This window comes from Atheta coriaria, unplaced genomic scaffold (assembly GCF_025399875.1).
Source record: "Atheta coriaria isolate IRGN ID8LTWV9N9 unplaced genomic scaffold, Caltech_Dcor_3.1 hic_scaffold_2_pilon, whole genome shotgun sequence".
In the NCBI taxonomy this organism is placed as follows: domain Eukaryota; kingdom Metazoa; phylum Arthropoda; class Insecta; order Coleoptera; family Staphylinidae; genus Dalotia; species Dalotia coriaria.
The window spans coordinates 1,885,405-1,910,256 of NW_027045444.1; the positions used below are offsets into that span (position 1 = coordinate 1,885,405).

The 24,852-nt window shown below is 32.7% G+C and overlaps 1 protein-coding gene and 1 long non-coding RNA gene across 2 annotated transcripts in view; one reads left to right on the top strand and one right to left on the bottom strand.

Annotated features, from left to right (window-relative positions):
* LOC135799139 (zinc finger protein rotund-like) overlaps nt 1-22,885 on the bottom strand; it is an 82,027-nt gene extending 59,142 nt beyond the window's left edge. Inside the window, exons 1-2 of the mRNA XM_065312174.1 lie at nt 22,563-22,885; nt 17,743-17,916 (exon numbers count right to left, since the gene is read on the bottom strand). Of these exons, the coding sequence (XP_065168246.1) occupies nt 17,743-17,874 (132 nt within the window). The 5' untranslated portion in view covers nt 17,875-17,916; nt 22,563-22,885. The remainder of the gene's footprint in view (nt 1-17,742; nt 17,917-22,562) is intronic.
* On the top strand, nt 9,504-14,567 carry LOC135799160 (uncharacterized). The gene is made up of 3 exons (XR_010549906.1): nt 9,504-9,527; nt 10,387-10,479; nt 14,442-14,567. It is a non-coding gene; the product is annotated as an uncharacterized lncRNA (long non-coding RNA).
* Nucleotides 22,886-24,852: the final 1,967 nt, after the last annotated feature.

Here is a 24,852-nt window from a genome sequence, read left to right on the forward strand (position 1 = left end):
TAAATTTCGAACCTAACAAAGTAAATATTTTATTCTAATAAGTTTTCTATCAAAAGTAAAAGTAAAAGTATCAATTTTTCAATTTTCTGAAACTAAACTTAAATAACTAATAACTTTTTGTACAATACACGTATAAACAAATGTTTACCATAATCTAACCGAGATTTTAACTCAAAATCTATGTATAAAAATATATTACTTCACTTCAATTAGTTTATGAGTAATTCAATAATTACTCCAACTTATACATGCACTATTTAAACTCTCATTAAAAATACAAATTGAAAATCGAATTGAACGCACAGCACGAAAAAGCTGTCCATGTATAAGTGTAGTAGTCATAAAGGCGTATACGAAACACACCAAAAAGGGTTCAGCTCCACCACATTCAGCAAATTCAGTAAAAACCAGCACGCGCAATAAATTAACTAAATTAAAAACGTAATGGCCATCGGGGCGCATCCGGTCTCGCTGGGCGCGCGTATCGCATTGCATCTTGTAACTGACACTACTACACCACATGTAATGATAAATGTACTAGATACCAACACAACTCGTACACGTACAAACAACCAACAACACCAAAAACACCATACCAGAACGACTTGTATTACCAACAACTACCGATTATTTAATTATCTAATTAAATTATTTATTAAATTACCTGCAGTAGGTAGTGTAAAACTCATCAAAATACTTTTATTTCTCTATTATTTGTTTTATAGGTAACTAAATGAGCAGAATAGCAAGAAATGAAACGACAGAAAGAAAGGTAGATGGAGTATAACATAGGTATAGTATAGGTATAGGTGAAGAGGTTGTCGCTCGTCAAGTTGCAGAAAAGGTAGGAACAGGTACGCGCCGAGGTGGACGACGAACCCGGGGAGTGGAGGCGTGGCGAGCGCGCGCGCGGATTCGACGCGTGGGTGGCGGAATCGAGCGGAAGAACAATAGACGTTCTCTGGGGCAGGACACGCCTTTTCCGCCAAACACACACATGCAAGGTAGACGACAAGAAAATAAACCTAGATAAAGCCCTAAACTACCTAAATCATTAAAAATTAATAAATTTATAAAATTAAAGTCTAAAAGCCGTTTTCTGATTAAAAAATTATTTTTATTTTATTTAATTCGCGTCTTCAAGTGAGAAAACCATTGAGAATGAAAATTAATCATTTATGTGATTAGATGAACAAAATAAAAACAAAATTTCATTAGAATATTATCAGTTTTTGCAAATATCCTTGAAAAATAACTCAAATATCTAATAGTAAATAATTATTTTATAGTTTTTTTTTAATTTCCCATGTAATGTACATACTTGTTTAATTTATTATCATTGCGATGGCTCACATTTCACTCCGCATCTTGGCATGTGTCGCATAGCAGCAGGAATTACGAAACAGAAACCGAAACCGTTCGTTCGACAGCCTGCCGCACATGCTGCGTGCACTTGTCGCTCGGAAACATAAACTCGACGCCGTTTTTTCGCGTTTTTTTTTCAAACGTTCGTTTTTTCGGCGGTGCTTTTTGTGCGTGTTTTTTGCATATGCGCACATAAACACACATAAACAATCACAGTTCGTAGAGAGAAGTAAGAGGAGCAAGAGACGTAGCAGAGTATGGCGGGAATTTGGTGTGAATAAAAAACGAATTTCCACTGGCAGTAAAGGAGTCAAACATGTGCGAAACACATTTTATAGATTAGAGTATAGATTCAAGATTCAAAGTTTGCGTCAAAATAATTCCGCTAATTTACTAATTCGTAGAGGATTGAGTAAAGTATCAAAAGGAAGATAATTTTATGGAAAATGAACTTGCAAAATTAGAAAATTGTATCAATTTTAGCTTTGACTTAATTTGAGATAAAAGTAAAAAATGTGTTTTTGGGCATTTTTTGATATTAGAATTAAAAAACCAACATAACCTCAAAATTAAACTATTTAGACAAATTATTTTCAATCAATAGATAAAGTATAAAACAGAATTTAAAATAAACAAATATAAAATAAGAATATAAGGCAAAAATTTAGAAAAACATAAAATTAACTTTACTAATTAAAATCGCAGAATATTGATTAATACGTCATTTGAAAGAATATTTATTACTAATCATTTATGTCTAAAACCAAATTTGTGAATATTATAGTTTTGACGTAGTAGCGAAAAAAACAATAAAAGTTAAAAATTTGCTGTTTCTGACAACTTGCAATAAAAATCACCATAACTCCGAAACTATTAATGACAAATATTTAAATTTTATTGATATTAATAGATAATATCAATGGCTATAACATACTTTTTAAACAAATACAAATATTATTATACTTTAAAAGTTATCCATCAAAATACAAAACGCAACAATATAGTAAACAGCAGGAATAATACCTATGCATTTCCCACTGTGACGTTAGAAATAAATTAAACGCACTGATACAAAATGACATATACCTACGAGATATCTAATGTATAATGTAATGCAGTGTAATTACTTCGCAGAAAAACAAGCTGAATTAGTTCAGCAATAAATTAGTCCCGTAAACAAATGACGACAAAAAGCAGCGCACGAAAAGCGCGCAAAAAACCTCGTGCGCTCAAAATTATCGCACCACTTTCAATTGTTCGATCTTCATTAAAATAATTAGATTAATTGAAACGCGCCGGTCGCATCTAAAAATACACTTTTTTCCGCCATTTCTCCATTAATTTCATAATAATTTCTCTCATTTAGTTGTTGCGCTTTTTTGCCGTTTCATGATTATTACCGGCGCGTAAATGACTAAGTGAGTAAGTGAGTAATTGTGTCCGAGTTGCGCGTCGCGTTTTTAATGATGCGCATCATTAACATGGTAACAATTTTCATTAATTGCTAATTAATACGCCGTGGCACACACAAGGCATGTAGGTACGAGTGCATTTAGTGTTAGGTAGATTGATACGAGTATATTTATGTTCGTTTACTTTGTTGTGGTTGTTGTTATTGTTCGGGGGCATCCGTGGCAATTTTGTGTTGGAAATTAAAAATAATTGATAAAATTAATAGATATATGTAATAAACGTTATTTATTGCTAATAAAAATGAGATTTTACTGCTGATTTTATAGTTTTTTTGATTATTTTGTGTTTTGTATTATGTACAAAGTTGTAAAAACGTGTACTTTTTAATAGAAACATCAGAAACACCATAAAAGTAAAATAAAATTAAATTTTGCATATTAAAATAATGACTGAGGAACATTCTCTATACAAAATTTTGTGTGCGTATTTCAAAAATTAGCTAAATTATGAGCTAAAATAGCAAAAAATTAAAAAATTCAAATTTATTGTGTTATCCTTCAAAAAGGTCTAATTTAACCTCAAATATCTCTGCTTTTAGTAAATATTTTGCGTCAATGTTCACATAATTATGTAAATTAGTTAATTATCTAATAGGTATTAGGGGAGACTGGGTACGGTTGTGCCAGGGTACGGTAGTGACAGTCGTCATAATAACGAAACTATACGTCATACGGGGGAGGGTGCAAGAGGATAAAGAAGCGGGGTGCAAATTTGAACCCTTTCCGTAGTATTGCATCAGTCATTGCGCGACGTTAACGTAACTAGGAGCCCACATTGCTTTTTGACAGTCAAAAGTAAATATTTTTGTACGGCTTCACTTAATAATTATTGTTGTTTGTATACAGATAGATTACTTCTGTTTTTTGTTTCTTTTGAATTGAACATTGGTAGATATTTATGAGCATTTGCTTTTTACGTAGATTATTTGACAAAGTCATGGCGAATTTTTGTTTTCGAAAAAGAGGGTCGGGTACGGTTGTGACAAATTTTGTGGATACGGTTGTGACATTACTATAGTCGTTCTTTTTTGCTTATAGATGCTTTTTTGCAGTCAATGCCTTAGGTAACGCAATTCCTCCTTTTTTTGTATTCCCGTGAGTACGTTATCATGATCATTTTGTTAGAGATGGACCGGTGTGATCAATTGGAACTGTAAATCCTTCAGGTTGGATGCAGGATGCCTCATTCTTCACATTTCTCGAACATTTTAAGAAATTCTTCTCTAACATATCAAGTTTTTCTATTGCTGGATAATCATTCCTCTCACATTCATATTAATGCACTAGATTTTTGCCAAGAGAATGGCCATTTTAGTGTATGTTTTTGCATGTCACTACCGAACCCAACCACTGTCACAACCGTCCTTGGTGTGTGGCCGGTTGTGACAATTTGACTTTTTTTTTTAAATTTATCTTATTAGTTATACGTCGTATTTAGGGCCAACATTTTAGCATTCTTGTATAGACAAATGTACAAATTACCATAAAAGTTACTTTTCTACGATCTAAATGGTAAATTAACAAAACTATTGGTAATCAAACACAAATTGTCACAACCGTACCCAGTCTCCCCTACTGCTAATTTTAACATTATAACCTTAAAATTGTAAAAGTTACACAATCGTAAAACAAAAACTGAAATGATTTCAAAAATAATTTGTTGATTCTAAATTTTAACCTCAAATATCTTTGGTGAGAGTCAACATTATGCTAAATCATTTGGATAATAATGTAAATTAGTTAACTACCTATTAATATAGCTACTTTCATCATTATAACCTAACATTTGTGGAAGCTACACAAATTTATTTATCATTTTTTTCACGAAATTTTAGACTATTCTCAATTTTTTTTCTTGTAAAAATAGAAAAATAAATAAAATCAAACAAAACCGTACTCTATTATAAATAAAACACTTGTTAAATTAAAAATATTAAGTAATTATGACCATAATTACCGAAATTACTCCAGAAAAACTAAAAATTTACCTGCATTACGCTTTTTTTCTTAAAATTTAAATATTTTCATCTAAATTGATTGCAATTACCATGTGAGGAAATTTACTTTAATTTAATGAAGCGATAATTTCATAATTAAATTACATTTCGTTAAATTATGCGCCCGACGGTCCTTTTTTTGCTGTTTTTTTCTGCACATTTCTCGTCTTATTACTCCGAGTTTTTGCATTTTACATTTTGCATCGCATCTCGTTGGTCGTCGCTTGGCAGGCAGGCAGGCAGTTATTGCATAATCATTATTTTAATAAATATCGTGTAATGTCTGTAATCAAGCGTTGACATTGCAGTTTTGTGCGCCTCTCGGACGACCACCACAAGCGCCTCGAGGCGCATCACAACACATCACAAACGCACTCAACGTTTTAGACTCAACTTAAGTCTTAACTCTTTAACTCTTCCGAGCTACACGAGTTCGAGATGACGATGAAAAGGCTTGAAATTAATTCTCGGCTAACTTTTGCGGCAACTCTCGCGTAGGTTTGACTTGAAACTGGGAAAGATGGGAAAGATGAAAGGGAGTTGAAAACGCTGTGTCATTTTTAGGCGTAAAACATGCGTTAAATTATTAGGATTTTACTGTTGGAGTTAAAATATTTACAGTTAAGAAGTACGAGTACATCGTGTTTTTCGTTTATTTATGGCTAATATTCCCGAGGTGTTTTTACTTCTTTTCGAAATTAAATGCGAGTACGACTACTAGTACGGTTTGTTGAGTTGAATTTTAGCATGTGTGTGACCAAGCGCAACGTCCCCGAACGTGACGGAAAGGAACTGGCGGAAAGAAGGGTGGAATAAATCGAGGGGACGGCGCACGGCGTTTAGGTTCCCCGTCATTTACCACCGCAAACGGGCAAGCATCGAACTGGATGGAAAACAATACCCGTAATTTTCCAATTTACCGAATTTCGGACGATGTTACGCTAAATCCCCGAACACTTCAAACCATTTTCGAGGGAATAATACAGAATTATGTCGTTGAGTATGTAAATGTGTTAATTTGAAGAGTTTTGGTTAGTATTTAAGGGTTATATTAGTGAAAAACCCAAGGAAACAATTAAAAAAGATTTTTTTTAGAAAAACGTCAAGTTTAACCTCAAATATCTTTGGTTTTAGGTTATATTTTCCAAAACTTTTTATGCTACTATTTAGAGTGATTATTTGGTTAATATTATTGAAAATATGAACATTGTGACTTTAAAACTGCATGCAGAGGGCGCTAATAAACAAAATAATCACATTTTTACTTTTTTGCAAAAATTGGTCAATTTAAACCTTCAATAACTCTGTAAAAACTTTAAATAATTACATTTTGTTGTAATATATTTAAAGACACCCTAATATACTAGCGAAATACAAAATCCTAAACTTTTCAGATAAAAACTGTAGACAGAGGGCGCTAACAAACAAAACAATTCCATTTATACAACTTCGAAAAAATTGGTCAACTTTGACATTCAATAACTCCGTAAAATGATAAAATAAATAAAATCTACTGAAATAAACTTAAAGCCTCACTAATTGACTACCCAAATATAAAATTTCATCCTCCTCCAATAAAAACCAAGCAAGTTTCAACCAAAAATGTTAATTTGGTTGCATACAGTGAGTAGTTCCCAACTCCCAAGTCCCCCAAATAAGGTTAAGTTAATGCCGCACAGATTTAAGGTTATGAAAGATGTTCCTCAAACAGAGGGTGCGCTCAATTCGCTCAGTGCTCTGCCGGCGACAGCGCGATTTATCTCCCTCGTCTCGCCATAATCCTTGCGCGCAAATCGAGTGATAGATTCCGGGCGGACCGCGCCATCGGAAGACGGATGATCGACGCCCTGACAAAAAAAGAAATCCACGCCGTCGCATCTTCATCGCGCTGATCGCCCGAAATGCGTGCGGTCGTCGGGGCCGGGCGCTTTTATAAATGACACCGAGACCGACTCACCGACTCGAAGAATGAAGAATACAAGAGGACGTACACCCCGACTGCGGATGTGTAAGGATATGGGACCATTATCGTTAGCCCGACGGCGCTGGGAGGAGGATTCTAACCTTAATAACCCAAACGCACGGCTATTAGTAGCCCACGCAGTATATTAGGCAACCAAATCATCATCAATAGGAATATACAGGCATTGGAATATACAGGAATACTTAAAAGTTGGACAAAAAAATTGAAAACACTTGTAGTTATCGAAGTGGAGCAGATGCACAGATGCAAAAGACATTAGCACTGTGACATTAACATATACCGCATAGCAGATGTTTGCTACTTTTGGTGTTGCGTGGTGCATGGTGGCCGGGCTCGTCGCGTTCGATTTAATTCGGTAATTTTTCACACGCGCGCAATCAGCTGATGAGCTGTGACATGCGAATGTGCAAATAATGGCGACGCTGGCGTCAAGCCCTTCGCGCATTTGCATAAGACCCGATAATGATGATTCGTGCAATAATTATCGACGCGTGCATTTAGCGTCATTTAGTCGCTAACGACCTCGATTAATTAGTCTTTCCGAAGTGCAGAGCATCGTAAAGTATATTATACAGGATGTATAATATTTAAATAAACATAGATATAAGTTGAAATTTGTATATTTTTATGTATTCATCGTAATAATTTAAGAATTGTTTACGCAGCATGTTTTTCAGCCGCCCCACTGCCTTTGGGGCAGTGAGATGCTTGCGGGGGTGGAAAATAAACGCATTTGATAGTTGTCACAGATAGTTAAGCGTCGCGACGCGCCGTGGGGACGCCCACTATACCGGAAGTGACAGCGCCCGTGACGTAGTGATAAATGAAGCGGGGGTGGCGAGTGGGGCGGCACTGCCGGCTAAGTTTTTGCTTACTTTTGCGATCTCTTACGTAATACACACAAAAATAAAAGGAAATAAAATATAGGTACTCACAATATACAACTGTGCACATAATAAAATTAACAATATTTTAATTTATTTTTATAAATTAAAAAATATAGGTATGATTTGTGTGAAGTTTTGAGTTAAAATAAGTGTAGTATATTTTTAAACCCGCTTGTTGCTAATGTTTTAGCAGTTTGTTGATTACCCTAGCAACGGTTACTCATAGCAACACCGTCTGTGTGAGCACAATATGAGAATGTGTAAAGTTCAGTAAATTTAGTTACTTTTTTAGTTATTTTCACGCAAAACACAATAAAAACCAAACAAAACACAAAAATAACTAAAAAAAACTTACTTACAAAATATAATTAACTTTAAAACAGTTACTCGTACCGCCCACACTTAAAAACTAATAATTAATGTAATAAATTTTTAACTACTAGAAATTATCGATGCGTTCCGGGTGAAGTCTTGAGTAAAAATGCACACAACACGTCGATAAACGCTCTTGTTGCTAGGTTTTTAGCAAGTTTGTTGATTACCCTAGCAACCGTTGTCCCTAACAACACCGTCTGTGTGAGCGCAACGTTAGTGTGTGCGTGACCACCGCAGTTGCAGTTGGAGTTTTAGTAACTTTATCTACTTTTATAGTTATTTTACGCGATTCACACAAAAACAAACCATAAAAAGAAAAATAACTAAATAAAACATACTTACAAAATATAATTAACTTAAAAACAGCCAGCAGTACCACACACACCTTAAAACTAATTATTTTTGTTAAAAATTTTAACTACACAAAATAATCGATGCGTTCCGGGCGAAGTCTTCGGTGAAAGTGATCTCACTACGCCGATAAACCCTCTTGTTGCTAACGTTTTCGCAGTTTGTTGATTACCCTAGCAACCGTTGCCACGGGCAACCTCGTCCGTGTGCTCCCCCAGCGTGAGTGTGTCAGTGTCAATCACCACGCTGATTGGTCAATTTCTGCAAGTCATCGCACTTGCACCCGAAGTTTCGCGAATATGTTAATGAGTTTCGAGTTTTATAACGCGCGGTGAATTCAAGCCGTACAGACGTATTACCACCGCGAGATTAGATATTAATTAATTAATGAGTAATTTAATTATATTCCACTCACCGTGAGTGTATACCTCACAGAAGTTAATTCCAGCAGGCAGCGGAGAACAGCGGTAAGTTAAATAAATAATAAACTAACGATTTTTACGTGCTTCTTTTGCGTTTAGTATTGTGTAATGAAATTGCAGGAGTTAATTTAATGCGTGTAATCGAATTGAGTTTAGAATTTTCCGCGCGGCTTCTTCAGACGGCGAGGTATTACATGCGTATTAAGAATTAGGCTTTATGCGGCGTGCATTGCATCAAGTAGCTGACATGGTTGTCTGCGTTTGCGGCGCTGTAACTTGGGTAATTATTCACGTAGGAGGTTGATTAAAGTGTCGTTGGAAAGAAAATTTCACGTAGATTTAATTAACCTAGAGAGGTGTATTATAGCTGATGGGGTTTTTGAATTGTTGAGGTAAGTGTAAAAAAATGCAGTAGTTTAATACTTGGGAATATAATTTGTTATAACTCGTAAACTATTAGAGATAGAGTCATTATTTTTGCGTTAAATTATAGATAATTTTATTGTTTATAAAATGCCTAACAGATGTATTGTGTAAATATTGGTTAAATAGAGTTAATTTGAGGTTAGAGATGAAAATACATGGTAATCAATTGTTAATTTTTTTTCAGGTTTGCATCGATGTAACTCCGGTAATTGAAACGATACAATATTGAATTAGACATCATTGGAAAGGTAATTTAATTAAGAATAATTGTGCAAAAGTACAATATTGTTATTATTACGATTTTTATTTATAATTAAAAATATAAAATAAGTCAATTTTTTCCATTTTTTATAAAAACCGCTATAACTCAAAAACTTTAATTGTTAATTAAATAATTTTTGCTCCTAGCTATCAATAATAATACGCACTATAAGATTAATTCAAGTTTTTGTTTAAATAATATCATTCCCCACTCTTAATTTGTTTTAAACATGTTTAAACCTTTGAATCACTGTTTTTGCTCTTATTTTACTTTATATTACATTTAATATCGTTGATACTTTAATTTTTAATTATTATTAATTAATATTTGTGGTCATGAAGAGCTCTCAACAATTTATGCGAGTATAATTGTGGCAGGAACTGAAAATAATTTGTTATTGAAATGTAATTGTATGCATAATTATTTATCGCGCATAAACGAGTTGTGCACGCACACGCTAGCTGTTAATGAACTTGATGATTGATATATTCACTCCGGCATCATTACATTTATAATATTTTCAATTAATTTTTAATAGTCGCTAAAGTCATGGCAATAGAATTACTAGAGTCTTCTATGCAATTTTCTTATTTATTAATTATAGGAAAACTATTGATGGTATAATTGTGATTCTTTCAGGGATTGATAAAGAATTAAATTCTTTGTGTGATGGGAAAAGAATTAGGTAATGGGATTATTAGGTGAAAAGTTATTAACAATTAAAGGTTATTTTTGGTTAAATTTAGAAAATTATCAGAAATTGGTTTGTAACTTTTGATATGGTACTGATAACAATGAAATACTTGTCAAATAGCTTCGGAATTTAATACTGTTTAAATTTACAGAAAAATATTAAGTATAGCTTAATTAGTTTTCGAGTAATTGATGAAAAACTAAACAATTGCAATATTTCCAGAGGTTGACTCATGATATGACAGGTAAATTCTTCGATTACACAAAAACTATTAGTGATAAACAGATAATTCCTTCAGAAATTGATATGTGGGATCGGTGAGTGAGTGCAAATGTTATAATTGATGTGTGTTAAAAGACACGATGTTTATTATCACGAACAATGTTTATTAAGAAGTCTTGAAGAAGTATAGTTAAGAAGTATTGTAGAGAAGAATAGTTAAGAACTGTAGTGTTTGAAGTAATGTCAAGAACTGTCCTTCCTAAACCCTTGTCACCCACCAGCAACCCTTCAGGTTGATGGGTGGTGACAAGAAATTTGGAAGTAGGAAGAAAGTAATAGATTGGATTGGTAGAAGAAAGTGTATGACATTGAAGAGAGGGAAAGCTGACCATTGGATTCTGGGAATCCGAGTCGTGCCAAAACCGTCCGACTCGGGGATTAGGTTTTTCAAGGTAATAAAAGATATTAGGAAATTTGGGAATTTTGGATGAAGAATTACGGTATACAATAAAGATGAAGAAAGTTATAAAGTTTTGAAATACAGAAATAAGCTTTGGGTAAAGATCCCCACAGTACCCCCCTACCAGTGATAAAGTTACCGGAAAGGCCGGAAGAAGCTCTTCGGAGTTGGTATTGCATGCAGCAGAGGTGATGCGCGTCGCATTGAGATGAAATCTTGAGAACCACGCCTGGAAACAGTCGGTGAGTCGTGCCTGCTTCCCAGCTCTCGTCGTTCGAGAGTTGTTGGCGAGAGGTTGCAGCAGTGGTGTGCGCGTCGCACTGAGATGAGAACCCAGCCTGGAAACAGTCGGTAAGTCGTACCTGTCTCCCAGATCTCGTCGTTCGAGACTTGTTGGCGAGGGGTTGCAACAGTGATGTGCGCGTCGCACTGAGATGAAATCTTGGGAACCCAGTCCGGAAACAGTCGGTGAGTCGTACCTGTCTCCCAGCTCTCGTCGTTCGAGAGTTGTTGGTAGAGCATGCAGCAGAGCTGATGTGCGCGTTGCACTGAGATGAAATCCTGCGAACCCAGCGTGGAAACAGTCGGTGAGTCGTACCTGCCTCCTAAGTCTTGTCGTTTGAGAGAGAGTTGCTTAAAGAGACTTGCGGATTCTCCGGGATTGGTTGTAGTTGCTGCTGCTGGATCTCTGGTTGAACTGGGATCTCTGTCGGGTTGGTCGAAGTTGTGAGCACCATGCTTTTTAGAGTACAGTTCTGGAAAACGTCTCTAGGGTAGGTACATTCGTGGCAAACGTGCCACGGCTATGGTGTTTGTTTTCTTCTTAACCCTGGCTGTTTTCTTCTGTTGTGCCTGTGTAGACATACCACTTGTGGCATGTTCTGACACTTAAACGGCATGAAGGATGTTGTACGGCCGAAGTACCTGGTGATGTGATGCGATGCAATACCTGGCTGTGATGATGGTACTCCAGAGTGTGGTTGAGAAGGCAGAGGGCTATTAGAGTTAGAGCCACCCTTGTGGGTAGGAATGAAGTGGTGTAGAATGCGGTGGAGAAGTATGTGATGAAAGTTTAAGATGCGGCGGCATGTGCGGTGGTGGACCACCATGTGGACACATGCCGGGCAGTGGAAGAAAACTGCATACTAGGCATACCAGGATGAGGTGGCACATGGTGCGGCGATGTTGGACGTCCTCGGTGATAACTCGGGACGTGCGGTTGATGCATCGTAGGTGCAGAAGTGGATGACGCCTTCTGCGGTAGAAGTTGTAGCTGAAGAGGCATCGAAGATTGGGTCCTTGGCAGCGGTTGATGTTGCGTTCGTCGTAGACATTGTTGTGTTGCACTCAGGAATTGACTCACCAGATACCACAAAAAAAAACTAATGTGTGTTTAATGGTCGCGAAAATCACGTCGGTTTTGTTTGTTTAATGTTCTTTGATCACGTCGGGGTCACCAATTTGTGGGATCGGTGAGTGAGTGCAAATGTTATAATTGATGTGTGTTAAAAGACACGATGTTTATTATCACGAACAATGTTTATTAAGAAGTCTTGAAGAAGTATAGTTAAGAAGTATTGTAGAGAAGAATAGTTAAGAACTGTAGTGTTTGAAGTAATGTCAAGAACTGTCCTTCCTAAACCCTTGTCACCCACCAGCAACCCTTCAGGTTGATGGGTGGTGACAAGAAATTTGGAAGTAGGAAGAAAGTAATAGATTGGATTGGTAGAAGAAAGTGTATGACATTGAAGAGAGGGAAAGCTGACCATTGGATTCTGGGAATCCGAGTCGTGCCAAAACCGTCCGACTCGGGGATTAGGTTTTTCAAGGTAATAAAAGATATTAGGAAATTTGGGAATTTTGGATGAAGAATTACGGTATACAATAAAGATGAAGAAAGTTATAAAGTTTTGAAATACAGAAATAAGCTTTGGGTAAAGATCCCCACAGATATCACACTAAATTCTACATCTAACTAAACATATAGTTTCAAAAGATTATTGTTGTTTAATAAGTTATTAACAAGTTAGATTTTCGTAAAATTCAGCAAATCAATAGAAATTTTGCTGTAACTTTTGATAAGGCACTGTTAACAATGTAATGTTTAGTAAATAATTTAAAAATTTAATACTCTACAGGTTACAGTATAAATATTTGCTGTAACTTAATTAGTTTTTATGTAATTAACGAAAAACCTAACGATTTCAATATTTCCAGAGGCGTGCTCATGAAATGTCAGGTAAATTCTTTGATTACTCAAAAACTATTAGTGATAAGCTGATAATTCCTTCAGAAATTGATTTTGGACTAAATTGTACATCTAACAAAACATATATTTTCAGAATATTATTGTTGTTCAATAAGTTATTAACAATTAAAGTTAGATTTTTGTAAAAATTGGCAACTTTATAGAATTCGTACTGTAACTTATGATAAGAAACTGATAACAATGAAATATTTAGAAAATACATTAAGAATTTAATACTCTACAGATTACAGTAAAGTAAAAGTACATTTGTTGCAGCTTAATTAGTTTTCGAGTAATTAGCAAAAAAGATAAACTATTGCAACATCTTTAAAAGTCTCAACTAAACTTATTGATTACTCCAAAACTATTAGAGATAATGTAAAAAATCTTTCAGAATTTAATTTTATACTAAATTCTGCACGTAATTATGCAAACCTGTTATTAATAACATTATCACACAAAAAGTTATAAACAATTAAACTTGACTTTGGTAAAAATTCACCAAACTGACACAAAATACTCTATAACAATTGATAACAACCAATTATCAACAAAATATTCATAAAACTAAACACAAAATTAACCAATTTACAGATTTCCTAATGAAACAATTCAAATAATACCATTATTCCCCACATAATTAATTAATAACTTCATCTCCGAGCAACAACTGCACTTCTATAAAGTGATTATAATTAAACGAGGCATATAAAAGGATTACGCGCGTGTGATTGAGTGAAAAGTCAATTCAATTAGATATTTAATAGAATCCCGAACAACAGAATAAAATTACGCATTCGTTTTCGCATGAGGCTTTAACTGTGTTTAACTGCGCTCGCACAGTAAACGCGCAAGAAACGCAGAATGCAGCCGCAGCTAAACACAGAAGCGTTTCGAATGGCCGGAGACTCTTGATGAGAAGAGAATTGTAAGTCTCTTCGGATATGTCTTCAGGCTGGCGCAAGGACCGAAGAAGGCTAAGAAGGCCGCGGCGCACGCACGCCACCGGAATAACAAATTAACCAGCAGCATCGACATCGCGTGGCTGCAGAGACATGTGCGACACAGGCAGACGCAGGATGGACGCCATTTAGGTTTTTAATCGACGCAGACCAATCATATTTCATATGGTATTGTAGAAAAATGATATTTTGTGTCTAGGTATTGGAGGATTTAAGAAAAGTTTAAGAAAAGTTGGGATTATGTTGTAGGTTGATGTTTTACAGCATTTTTGAAACACTTGCGCTTTTAGAAAATGAAATGCTTGCTTTTTCAGATTGGATTGGATTTCCCATTGTATCAAAGTAGGCAAAACAAGTTGAGTTGCATGCTAAATTTGTCGCTGAAATATCACCGGAATGCAAATGACAGCCCGCAGCAAACGTGTCTTCGACGTGCCTTATTCATTCAATCATTAAGCAGCCATATTCGATGCGTGGAATTTTGCGAAACATTTCGTGCAAGTATTCACACTGCGCAGGAGAAAAAATCACAACATACGAGTAAGTAGATAAACATTTGAAGGAAAGAAATCAGTTTGCCATTTTTCATTCAATTTTTAGTGTAAAGTTATTAGATTTTGAGTAATTGATTAAAAACTACACGATTGCATTATTTTCAGGTATGAAGAGCATGATGTGACAAGTAAATTCTTCGATTATTCAAAAACTATTAGTGATAGACTAAAAATTCCTTCAGAAATTGATTTTAGACTAAATTCTACGTCTACTAAAACATATATTTTCTGAATATTATTGTTGTTTAATAAGTTATTAACAATTAAAGTTAGATTTTGGTAATATTTGGTAACTTGATGGAAATAGTGCAGTAACTTTTGATAAAATGGTGATAACACTGAAATATTTATCAATCAGGTTCAGAATTTAATACTATACCGATTTCTGTTAAAATATTTGCGGTTGCTTAATTAGTTCTCAAGTAATTAATGAAAAACTAAACAATTTCGATATTTTCAGAGGCGTGTCCATGAAATGGCAGGTAAATTCTTTGATAACTGAAAAACTATTAGTGATAAAGTGATAATTCTTTCAGAAATTGATTTTGGACTAAATTCTACATCTAACAAAACTTATCTTTTCTAAATATTATTGTTGTTCAATTAGTTATTAACAATTAAAGTTAGATTTACGTAAAATTTGACAACTCGATAGAAATCGAGCTGTAACTTTTGATGAAGTACTGATAACAATGAAATATTTAGTGAATAGATTAAGAATTTAATACATTACAAATTACAGTAAAAATATTTGTTACAGTTTAATTAGTTTTCAAGTAATTAAGGAAAAATAAAACCATTTTAATATTTCCCGAGGCGTGTTCATGAAATGACAGGTAAAGTCTTTGATTACCCAAAAACTATTAGAGATAAACTGATAATTCCTTCAGAAATTGATGTTATACTAAATTCTACATCTAACAAAACATATTTTTCTTCTACATTATTGTTGTTCACTAAATTATTAACAATTAAAGTTAGATTTTGGCAAAATTAGGCAACTCGATAGAAATTGTGCTATAACTTATGATAAGGTACTGATAACAATGAAATATTTAGTAAATAGATTCAGAATTTAATACTCAATAGAATACTCCAAAAATATTTCCTGTAGCTAAATTAGTTTTCAAGTAATTAACAAAAATCTAAACAATTGCAATTTTTTAACAACTTAGTATAAAATCAGACTTAATTTTACTGATTACTCAAAAACTATAGCAATTATATGAATAATTCTTTTAAAATTTGATTCTAGACTAAATTCTACATCAAAAACAACAAACACTTTGTTTATAACATCACCACACAAAAAGTTATAAACAATTAAACTTGAATTTGGTAAAAATTCACCAAAATTAACCCTAAATACAATTCAACTATTGATAACAAACTTTTATCAATGAAATATCTACAAAATAAGATACATTTTTGTATTTGCTTAAGAAATATAAAAATTCTCTTCCTCTTAACCAGTTAATTAATTAATTAATAGACTTATAATCGGATTAAACTTACGTAAGTATTTTCCTTTGATTTTTATTTCTCCGAGTTTACATGTTTGTTGTTTGTTTCTCAACTTGTGTACACATTGTGTTTGTTTTTGTTTGTTGTCAGCCATTTATCTTCGGGATTTACAATCTGACCACCGCGATCGCATCCCGGCCGCTTGAACGATTTACAAGTTGTCGCGAATTAGAATATCTCCGGCAGCGATCTGCCATCTCCAGCATCTTTTCGTCGTCGAACAAGTACTATTGCCGCTGCTCCTGCGGCCGCTGCTACTGGCTTAAGCCTGAACTTTCGCAACGGCGCTGAAATCTGTAATCTCGGCTGTGTGTCGCAACATGACCGTTTAATTCTCTCTCGACGTGCGCGTTCTTTATGTGGACGGCGGCGCGCAGATCGCAGAGCGATTAACGGGCGCGGGTGTAGGCGAGATGCCGCCCCAAGATAAGGCGCAATAAATCACCGAGCTCGCGCCGCCGACAATCCCTCTACGGGGAGATAGATATACGAGAATACGGGACACACACGATTTTATTTCGATATATTTTTATATGTAAGTATTACTATTTTTGGTTAAAATTTAAAAAACGCGAAGTTTGATGAGCAATAATTAATAAACTAATTGCGTTAGACTATTTATTCAAGAAGTAAATAATAGTTTAGTAATTTAGCTATAATAGAACGTTTGATTTACATTTGTATCTTTATTAGTTTATTAGTTATTGCAATTTTAGTAAAATGTGTTTTTTAATGAAAAATTTCTAGAAAAAGTTACAATAGTTTTGAGTCGTTGTAATTAAGTCACTAATTAAGATAATGTTTTGATTTTAACGACATATGAAAGAATAGTTAATCTAGAATAGCTTGCAGTTTGATTTATTGTTGTATCTGCATTTGTTTAAATATTATTGTCAATTTTATGGAAGAAATCATTCCATTCGAGACATAAAATAATAATATGCAACTTTCCAAAGCTGTAATTACAAAACTAATCAAACAATTTTAATAATTTAAAAAACAAAAGATAGTATGTTTAATCTAATATCAATTTGTTTTTATTTTGTTAAATTTTATCAATTTGTTTATAAGTTACAACAATTTTAAGAAATTTTTCACTTTAAAAAACTCAAAAAATGTATTTTCTACTTTAAATTGTTATAACTAATACAACAATCAACAAATTTTAAAAATTTAAACTCCATCTAAAAATATAATTAATAATCTACATAATACTGTTTATTTAAACAAATTATCTCAAAAATCCACCGAGATATGATAATTTAAACATTTTCTGTTTTTCACATTCACATTCCGCGATAAAAACTTCATATTTATTTAGGACACACGCCATCTCTCCTGTTTTGATTACTAATGCATTCAAATTTTCACAAATAAAATTACCCCGAAACGCCTGGATAAATATTTGCTGCACCGCGTACTTGTGCACTCGTTAATGAAGGGTGTGAGTTACTAATTTCAGGGGTCGTTTTAAAAAGCACAGCACCCTCCGCTGCTTAAATTCAAGAGGGTGGCGTGGCGGTGGTGATTGACTTACCTTGCTCTGTGCGGCGTAATCCAGCGCCAGCATGCAGTCGCTGTAGCCGTTTTCTGTCTTGATCGTCGTCGCCATCGGCCCGCAGAGCTGGCCCAGCTGCCCGCCGACGGAATCGCGATACCACGGATACATCTTGCGCGAAGATGTATGAAGCTCGGAAAGAGTCACTAAGTCCTGAAACAAGAGAGATATTGGTGGTAAGAAGTAGTTTTTTTAAGAGGAGTGGGTGAATTAGTAAGTTTGGAAACTAGTGGGTAAAAGTAAGTTGAAAAAATGTAAGTTGTTTGAAAGATATTTGAGTATTGTCAGGTAAAACAATGAAATTATAGGTTTTAATGAGAAAAAGTAGTGTTTTTGGCACGAAATTCATAAAATAACTATAGGGAAATATAAAAACAAGTGTCGAAAAGTAGGTTTTAGTGCACTAGTGTGTAAATTTTCACTTTAAAGTACTTGTGCACAAAAATAAGTTGATAAATGTTAATAATTCGAAGTTTATATGAATATTTGGTGGTTAAAATATGACTATCAATTCAAAATATGTCATTTTACATTTCAATGCTTAAAATTCACACTTTAAACACCGAGGTATAACAAAATTTTATAAAATAGACACAGATAAACTTTAAGAAGGCCGAATTTTAGTCATTGCAGGTTGATTTCATGCTAAAAAAACTTGATTTAATGCATACAAATGTAGACTTCAAGTTTTACAACTTATAAAAGAGTATTTTAATGTATTAGTGCTTAAAATTACAACTTTATACACTAAAATATCATCACAAAAGTAACACATCACAAATTTTTTTCAGAAATATCAATGTAAATCACGATTTTTCGGTGTTTTCTCAAAAAAATGTTTCTAAAATTTTATATGTTGCACTAGGGCTTAAAATTCTATCTTTATATACTTCAAAATTGACATTTTATACACTTTTGTTCAAAGTTCAAAGCCAGGAAACATTACATCGTGTGATAGTTTATACAATGTGTGTCCAAATGTTTGTTTATTCAATGTGTATAATCTTCATTCATACTTCCTGCTACAGTGTCACACCCATGTGCGTTGTTTACAATAATTTATTAATGTAAATAATCAATTTATTTATATTAACACGCTGAAAATCGCAAAAAACACGTTTTTGCGAAGTTATCGGTTTATAATTCGTTAATGAATTCTGCGAATACGATATTTGTTTGTACAGTTGTTACAGTATTAAATTCTTTATGAGATTGCAAAAAATGCTGATGGGTTATTAATAATTTGATATTAATCAGAAATTAAAAAAAAAAAAGAAATTGATTTTTGCCGATTTTATTTAAAATTGAAAGACATTTGTTAATAACTGGCTGTATAATGTTGATAATTATTGAATTATTATTGTGGTTGATGTAGAAATTAATTTGCAACTGACTTGTGAAAGAATTATTACTCTAAGTGGTTTAGTTTTTGTGTAATTAACAAAAAACTGCGAAAGAAATTATTTCTACGTACGTATTCACTATATGCGATAATATATGAAGAATAGCGGTCTAAAAATTATAGACATGATTTCATTAAGTATTTTATCAATAATTTAAATACGCGATAAGATAAAACAAATATTTCGAAACCAAGTTATTCAAAATTAAATTCTACATCTAATCTTATGAAAATTATTGTTTTAAATATTATTTTTCATTTATTTATTGCTATCGAAACATAACTTTCATAAATTTTTAAGAATTTTTACTAAATCTTCTATAATTTCGTTCATAATACATTTATCAATCAAGTAGATCAAGAATAACATGCAGAATTTATTGCTCAATTGATATATGCAAGAATTATTATTCTAACCATTTTGTTTTTGTGTTAATAACAAAAAACAGCATAAAACAACAATTATTCACAAGCCTAGACACTTGACTATACAAAGTAAAGAATCGCGGTCTTAAACTTGCCGGAACTTGTTTACTCTCAACTATTTTGTTGATAACACAAAGACGCATAGAGATACAACAACAATTCAAACTTGAGTGCAATCCACATTAAATTCTACATCTATCTGTTTCAATTACGAATTTATTTATACAATATTTTATTAATTTTCAACTGATTAATAACAAAATTGAAAAAAATTATAAAAACTTGTCTTAAATTGTTCATAATTTGTTATAGAAACATATTTTAAACAAAATAATAACAGAAATTGATGTAGAATTTAATACCTAATCAAATCTTAAAAGAATTATTGTTTAATCTCAATTATTTTAAAAGTTATTAACAAAAAACAACAAAATGTCCAATTTCCATCACTTTTAGACCGCTCCTCATAACTTCTACAACAAATCTCAAAATAATTCACTTGTTTCTTACTAAGTAATCCAAAACACTCAATAATTATTTATTTGTTAGTTCAGTCTAATATTCCCGTAGCAATTTGCATTTCGTTAGCGTTTGCACATCATTTAACAACTCGCAATTTGTTTAAGTTTTTGTTTTTCGCCTAATTCTATGCATTTGCAAGAGCGTTTGCTACCGTTTGCTACCGTATCGTGCTCTAAACGATTTAAGTGACTTAAGCGACTACCGCAATTACGCACAGGTTGCATGTGTGCATGCATACAGAAGCAGAAACGCAAGAATCAGGAGAGAACCAGAGTTAGAACCCAGACAAGAAAGAGTTACAATTATACGAAACGAAGCAAAAGAAGATAAGAGAAGTCGATATGTCTCGGTGTGTAGTGCGAGACTGCGACTGGTTAATGAAATAATTGATCTGTAATTATATTCGACTCTGGAGTCTCAGTCTTAAGTCGCAGATTGAAGATTGAAGATTGGAGATATTTACATAGAGTTTTAGTCTAGGTTAAAGTTCAAGAGAAATTTATGCGCGAAAATATTAGTTTGGTTTTGTGGACTCGATTTCATGGTGTTAGAATTATTTTAAATGAAATATTTAAAGCGTTGTAGAAAGTTTAACTATTCTTCTTTAATATTTGCAAACGTTTATTATATTTGTGTAATGTGTTTAGAAATTATGATGATTTCAAAATATTTTGTAGAGAAAATGTGGAGATGTGTTTATTTGGTAGGAGAAAAGTAGTTAAATTGTTTAGTTTTATGAAAATAACTCATAAACTCATAATGATAGAGCTATAATTCATTTAAAACTGCATTCTATAATAAATTTTACTTTAGATGCAGGAGTAATATAAACAGTTTATGAATTTTATAAAAAGTTATTAACAATTAAAATAGAATTTTGTTGCAATTATTACAGGTTTACAAATTGGTTTGTAACTTTTGATATAAAAGAGATATTACCAATATTTTTGTATTAGAATATTTAGAAATTGATACTAAATGTATTTGTGCAAAGATAATTATCGTAGATTAATTAGTTTATGAGTAATAGGCAAAATACTAAACAATTACACTTTGTGTTAAGTCAAATAACCGATGGTAAAAGACAATCTCTCACATTTCATCAAATATTTGCTAATTTGCAAGCAAGAAAGCAAAATATTGAAATTGTTTATCAAAGTATAACCTATTATCTTTCATAATTTGTAAATTTTATAAAATTGGACCAAATATTATAAAAGTTATAGTCATTTTAAAAAGTTAATCAAAAATTCGTTGTCTAAACGATAAAAACTCAGCAGCATTATGTGAAATTGTTTAGTTATTTGCAAATATCTCTTAAACTAGTAAAGATAGAACTATAATTCTTTCAAAGTTAAATTTTATAATAAATTCTACATTAAATACGGTGCTAATATTTTAAATTAATGAATTTTACAAAAAGTTATTAAGAATTTAAACATAATTTTGAAGAATTTGTAAAACCGTTACAAAATAGTCTGTAACTTTTGATATAATCATGATATCACGAATATTTTCACATTAATTTGATCAGAAATTAATACTAGATGTACCTGTGCAAAGATAACTATCATAAATTAATTACTTTTCGAGTAATTAACAAAAAACTAAACAATTTCACATCGCGTCAAGGAAACTAACAATCTTAGAAGACAATCTCACATATTTTATCAAATATCAACTACTTCCAAACAAAAAAGATAAAATATTTGAATTGTTTATAAAACTACATCTCATTAACTATCATACTCATCAAATTTAACAAAATTCCACATAAAATTACAAAAGTTACACTCAATTCAAAAACAAAAATCAAAAATATTCAATCTCAAACAATCTCAAACAAATCCTACATAACACAACTATTACAACTATTAACCACACACCTATACAACTTTAAAAGAAACAATCAAAAATTTAACGGCCCTAGCACAACACTAAACAACACCACACTCTACACTCTACACAATCTCCACAACGTAAAATAACAAATAACAAAAATAAAAACCTAAACCACTACGCTCGCGCTTGTTAACGTGCATCCAGTCAGTCTTCAGTCTTCAGTAAAACTTAATTTGTTTTGCCGCGGTAATAGCGATGCGTGTTCAACCCGCCGAGAAAAAAACCCAAACCGAACAGAAACACACCGCGAGAGAGATTCAACTTGCAACAGTAGCCTACAACTCGTAGGTTCGCAGGAAATTCGGGTTCGGTTTGTGCTGTTTCATTCAAGTCTCGGGCGAAACACGCACAAATCATCAAAATATAAAATTAAACACAAAAAAAAAAAATTAAATTAAATAAATTAAACAAAAACAAAACAAAATAAATTTAAAATAAAACCACAACAAAAACAAACAAAATACGCGTTTATCTATCGACTGTTATCACTTATCATTCAAACTCACATTGTACAGTTTCTCAAATTCATAGCATTCATAGCACTAACCTTTTTGTCCGAATGCACAAATCAACCACGAGGCAAAAACCACACTGCTTGACTTTTTACACAAAAATTCCACACTGCACTCGCAATATTCACACACTGCAATCAATTCTGTATATATATTCACACTTAATCCTTAGTATATTCTTAATTATATCAAATAGTCCGTCCGTAGTGATATAATTACCACCCACACTAATTACACCGAAATATGTGCTGATTTTTTTCCAGTTGACACTTTTTTCTGCTTAATTCTGTCGCATGATAACTGCGTGCACTGCAGGAGCACTGAGCGCGGTCGGCGGTCGTTATCCTACCAACACTACAGCCGCTCGTCGACTAGAGCGCCGGCGAAGCGAGCCGCGTTCAGCGCGTCGAAGGAGAAAGAGGAGAGGAGAAAGAGGCGAAGCGCGCAACTTGCGATACACACGTATTGTGAGTGTATGTATAGCGGGAGGCATGCGTGGTTAGGCGCACACGGACACGTGGGTGCACGTGTGGATGTGGTGGCAGTGGGGCTTCCTGCGGCGCGCGGTGGGTGCCTCCTACGGCGGGCTGGGCTCCTCCTTGAGTTGTGAGTGTGACTGTTGCGAGGAGGAATATAGGTATAGTGATAGATTTTAGCTACTGTTTAAATTTTTTTTTGTTGTTGGTGCGGGGATTTGTTTGTGTGAGGGTTGTCATGGGGATGGAGGTGTATGAAGTGTTGAATGTTGGTTAGGTTTTGAGTAATTGTGAGGTTTTTAATGGAGTAGGTTAAAAATGAAATTGTTTAGTTTTTTTGTTATAATATGAAAAGTATTGGGTGTATGGGGTTTATATTTGGTGGGTTTTTTTAAGGGATAAATTATCTTTCTAATGGTGTATAATTTATTATTTTGAGGTTATAATTTCTTGAGTTATACTGGTTTAAAGTTGGTAGTTTTTTATATTCAATATTTTGTTGATTTTTATACTTTTTTTGATTATTAGACGCAAAAAAATGGTAGTAGTTATTATTAATTAGCATATATTAGGTACTTATATTATTGTTCTATATTGTTTAAACATTTAATTACAAAAATTGTGTTTTTATCGTTTTTAGTTTCAGAGTTAGGGATGTTTTCATTGAAAAACCCTGGAAAAATGCAAAGGTTTAGTTTTTTGTTTATATCAATAAAACTATTATTTCTATGGGATTGATATTTGGTGAGTTTATTTATTATTAAATTATCTTTCGAATGACGTGTTACTTATTATTCTGAGCTTTTAATTACTTGAGTTATTGAGGTTTAAATATTAACTCTCTTAAAATTTAATTTTTATTTTATTTTAATGTAGTTTTATTTGATTATTACACACAAAAATGGTAATTGTCGTAAATAATTGGCAAATTTTAAGTACTTATGTGATAGTTTACATATGTTTATACATTTAATTATAAAAATCGTGTCTTTATTGTTTATAGCTTCTGAGTTACTGGTGTTTTTGTCGAAAAAAGTTCGAACATTGCAAATGTTTAGTTTTTTGTTTATAACTATTAAACCACACAAGGTAAATTATTTATTTTAAGTGAGCTTATTAAGTATTAAATTATCTTTCTCATGCTGCAAAATTTATGATTCTGCAATTTTAATTACCAATTTTATTTACCTTTTAAAATGAACAATTTAAAATTTTTAAATTTTCTATGAATTATGCAATATTTTTGACATTTAAGACAAAATTAATGGCAATTTCAACTATTAATTACTAAATATCACTATTAAACATTATAATCCTTAATCTAAACTATCTTTTATTAAAAAAATAACGTCTATATCTTTTTATTTAAAAAGGTACAGATAATTTTACTAAATTAATTACAAAACTCTACAAAAAATGCAAACATATTATTTAAACCATAATTAAAAACAACAATAACTATTAGAAACAAACAATAAAAACCCAATGAATAACAATAAAACCACCTTTCACGTGATATTTAAATCAACAAATTATGACTTTAATTAACAAAGTTATTACGTTTTAAAAATCACCTTAATCTAAATTTTACCTCAAAAAAACACAAAAACTGAATCCACTTATTTAAAAATTTAAATAAACTTAATTTAAACAACTAAAAACACTTTTCTCTTTACAGAAAACTTTTAATTAGTTAACTACCTCTAAGGACTCTCAACCACTACTAAAAACAACCGATACAAATAGTAAAAACACCACAAAAAGCAACAAACAAAAACAGGATTAAAAAGAAAAGAAGTTTTCTTTGACTAGACGGAACATAACCGATCTTCTCTCTACTCCTGCTTCT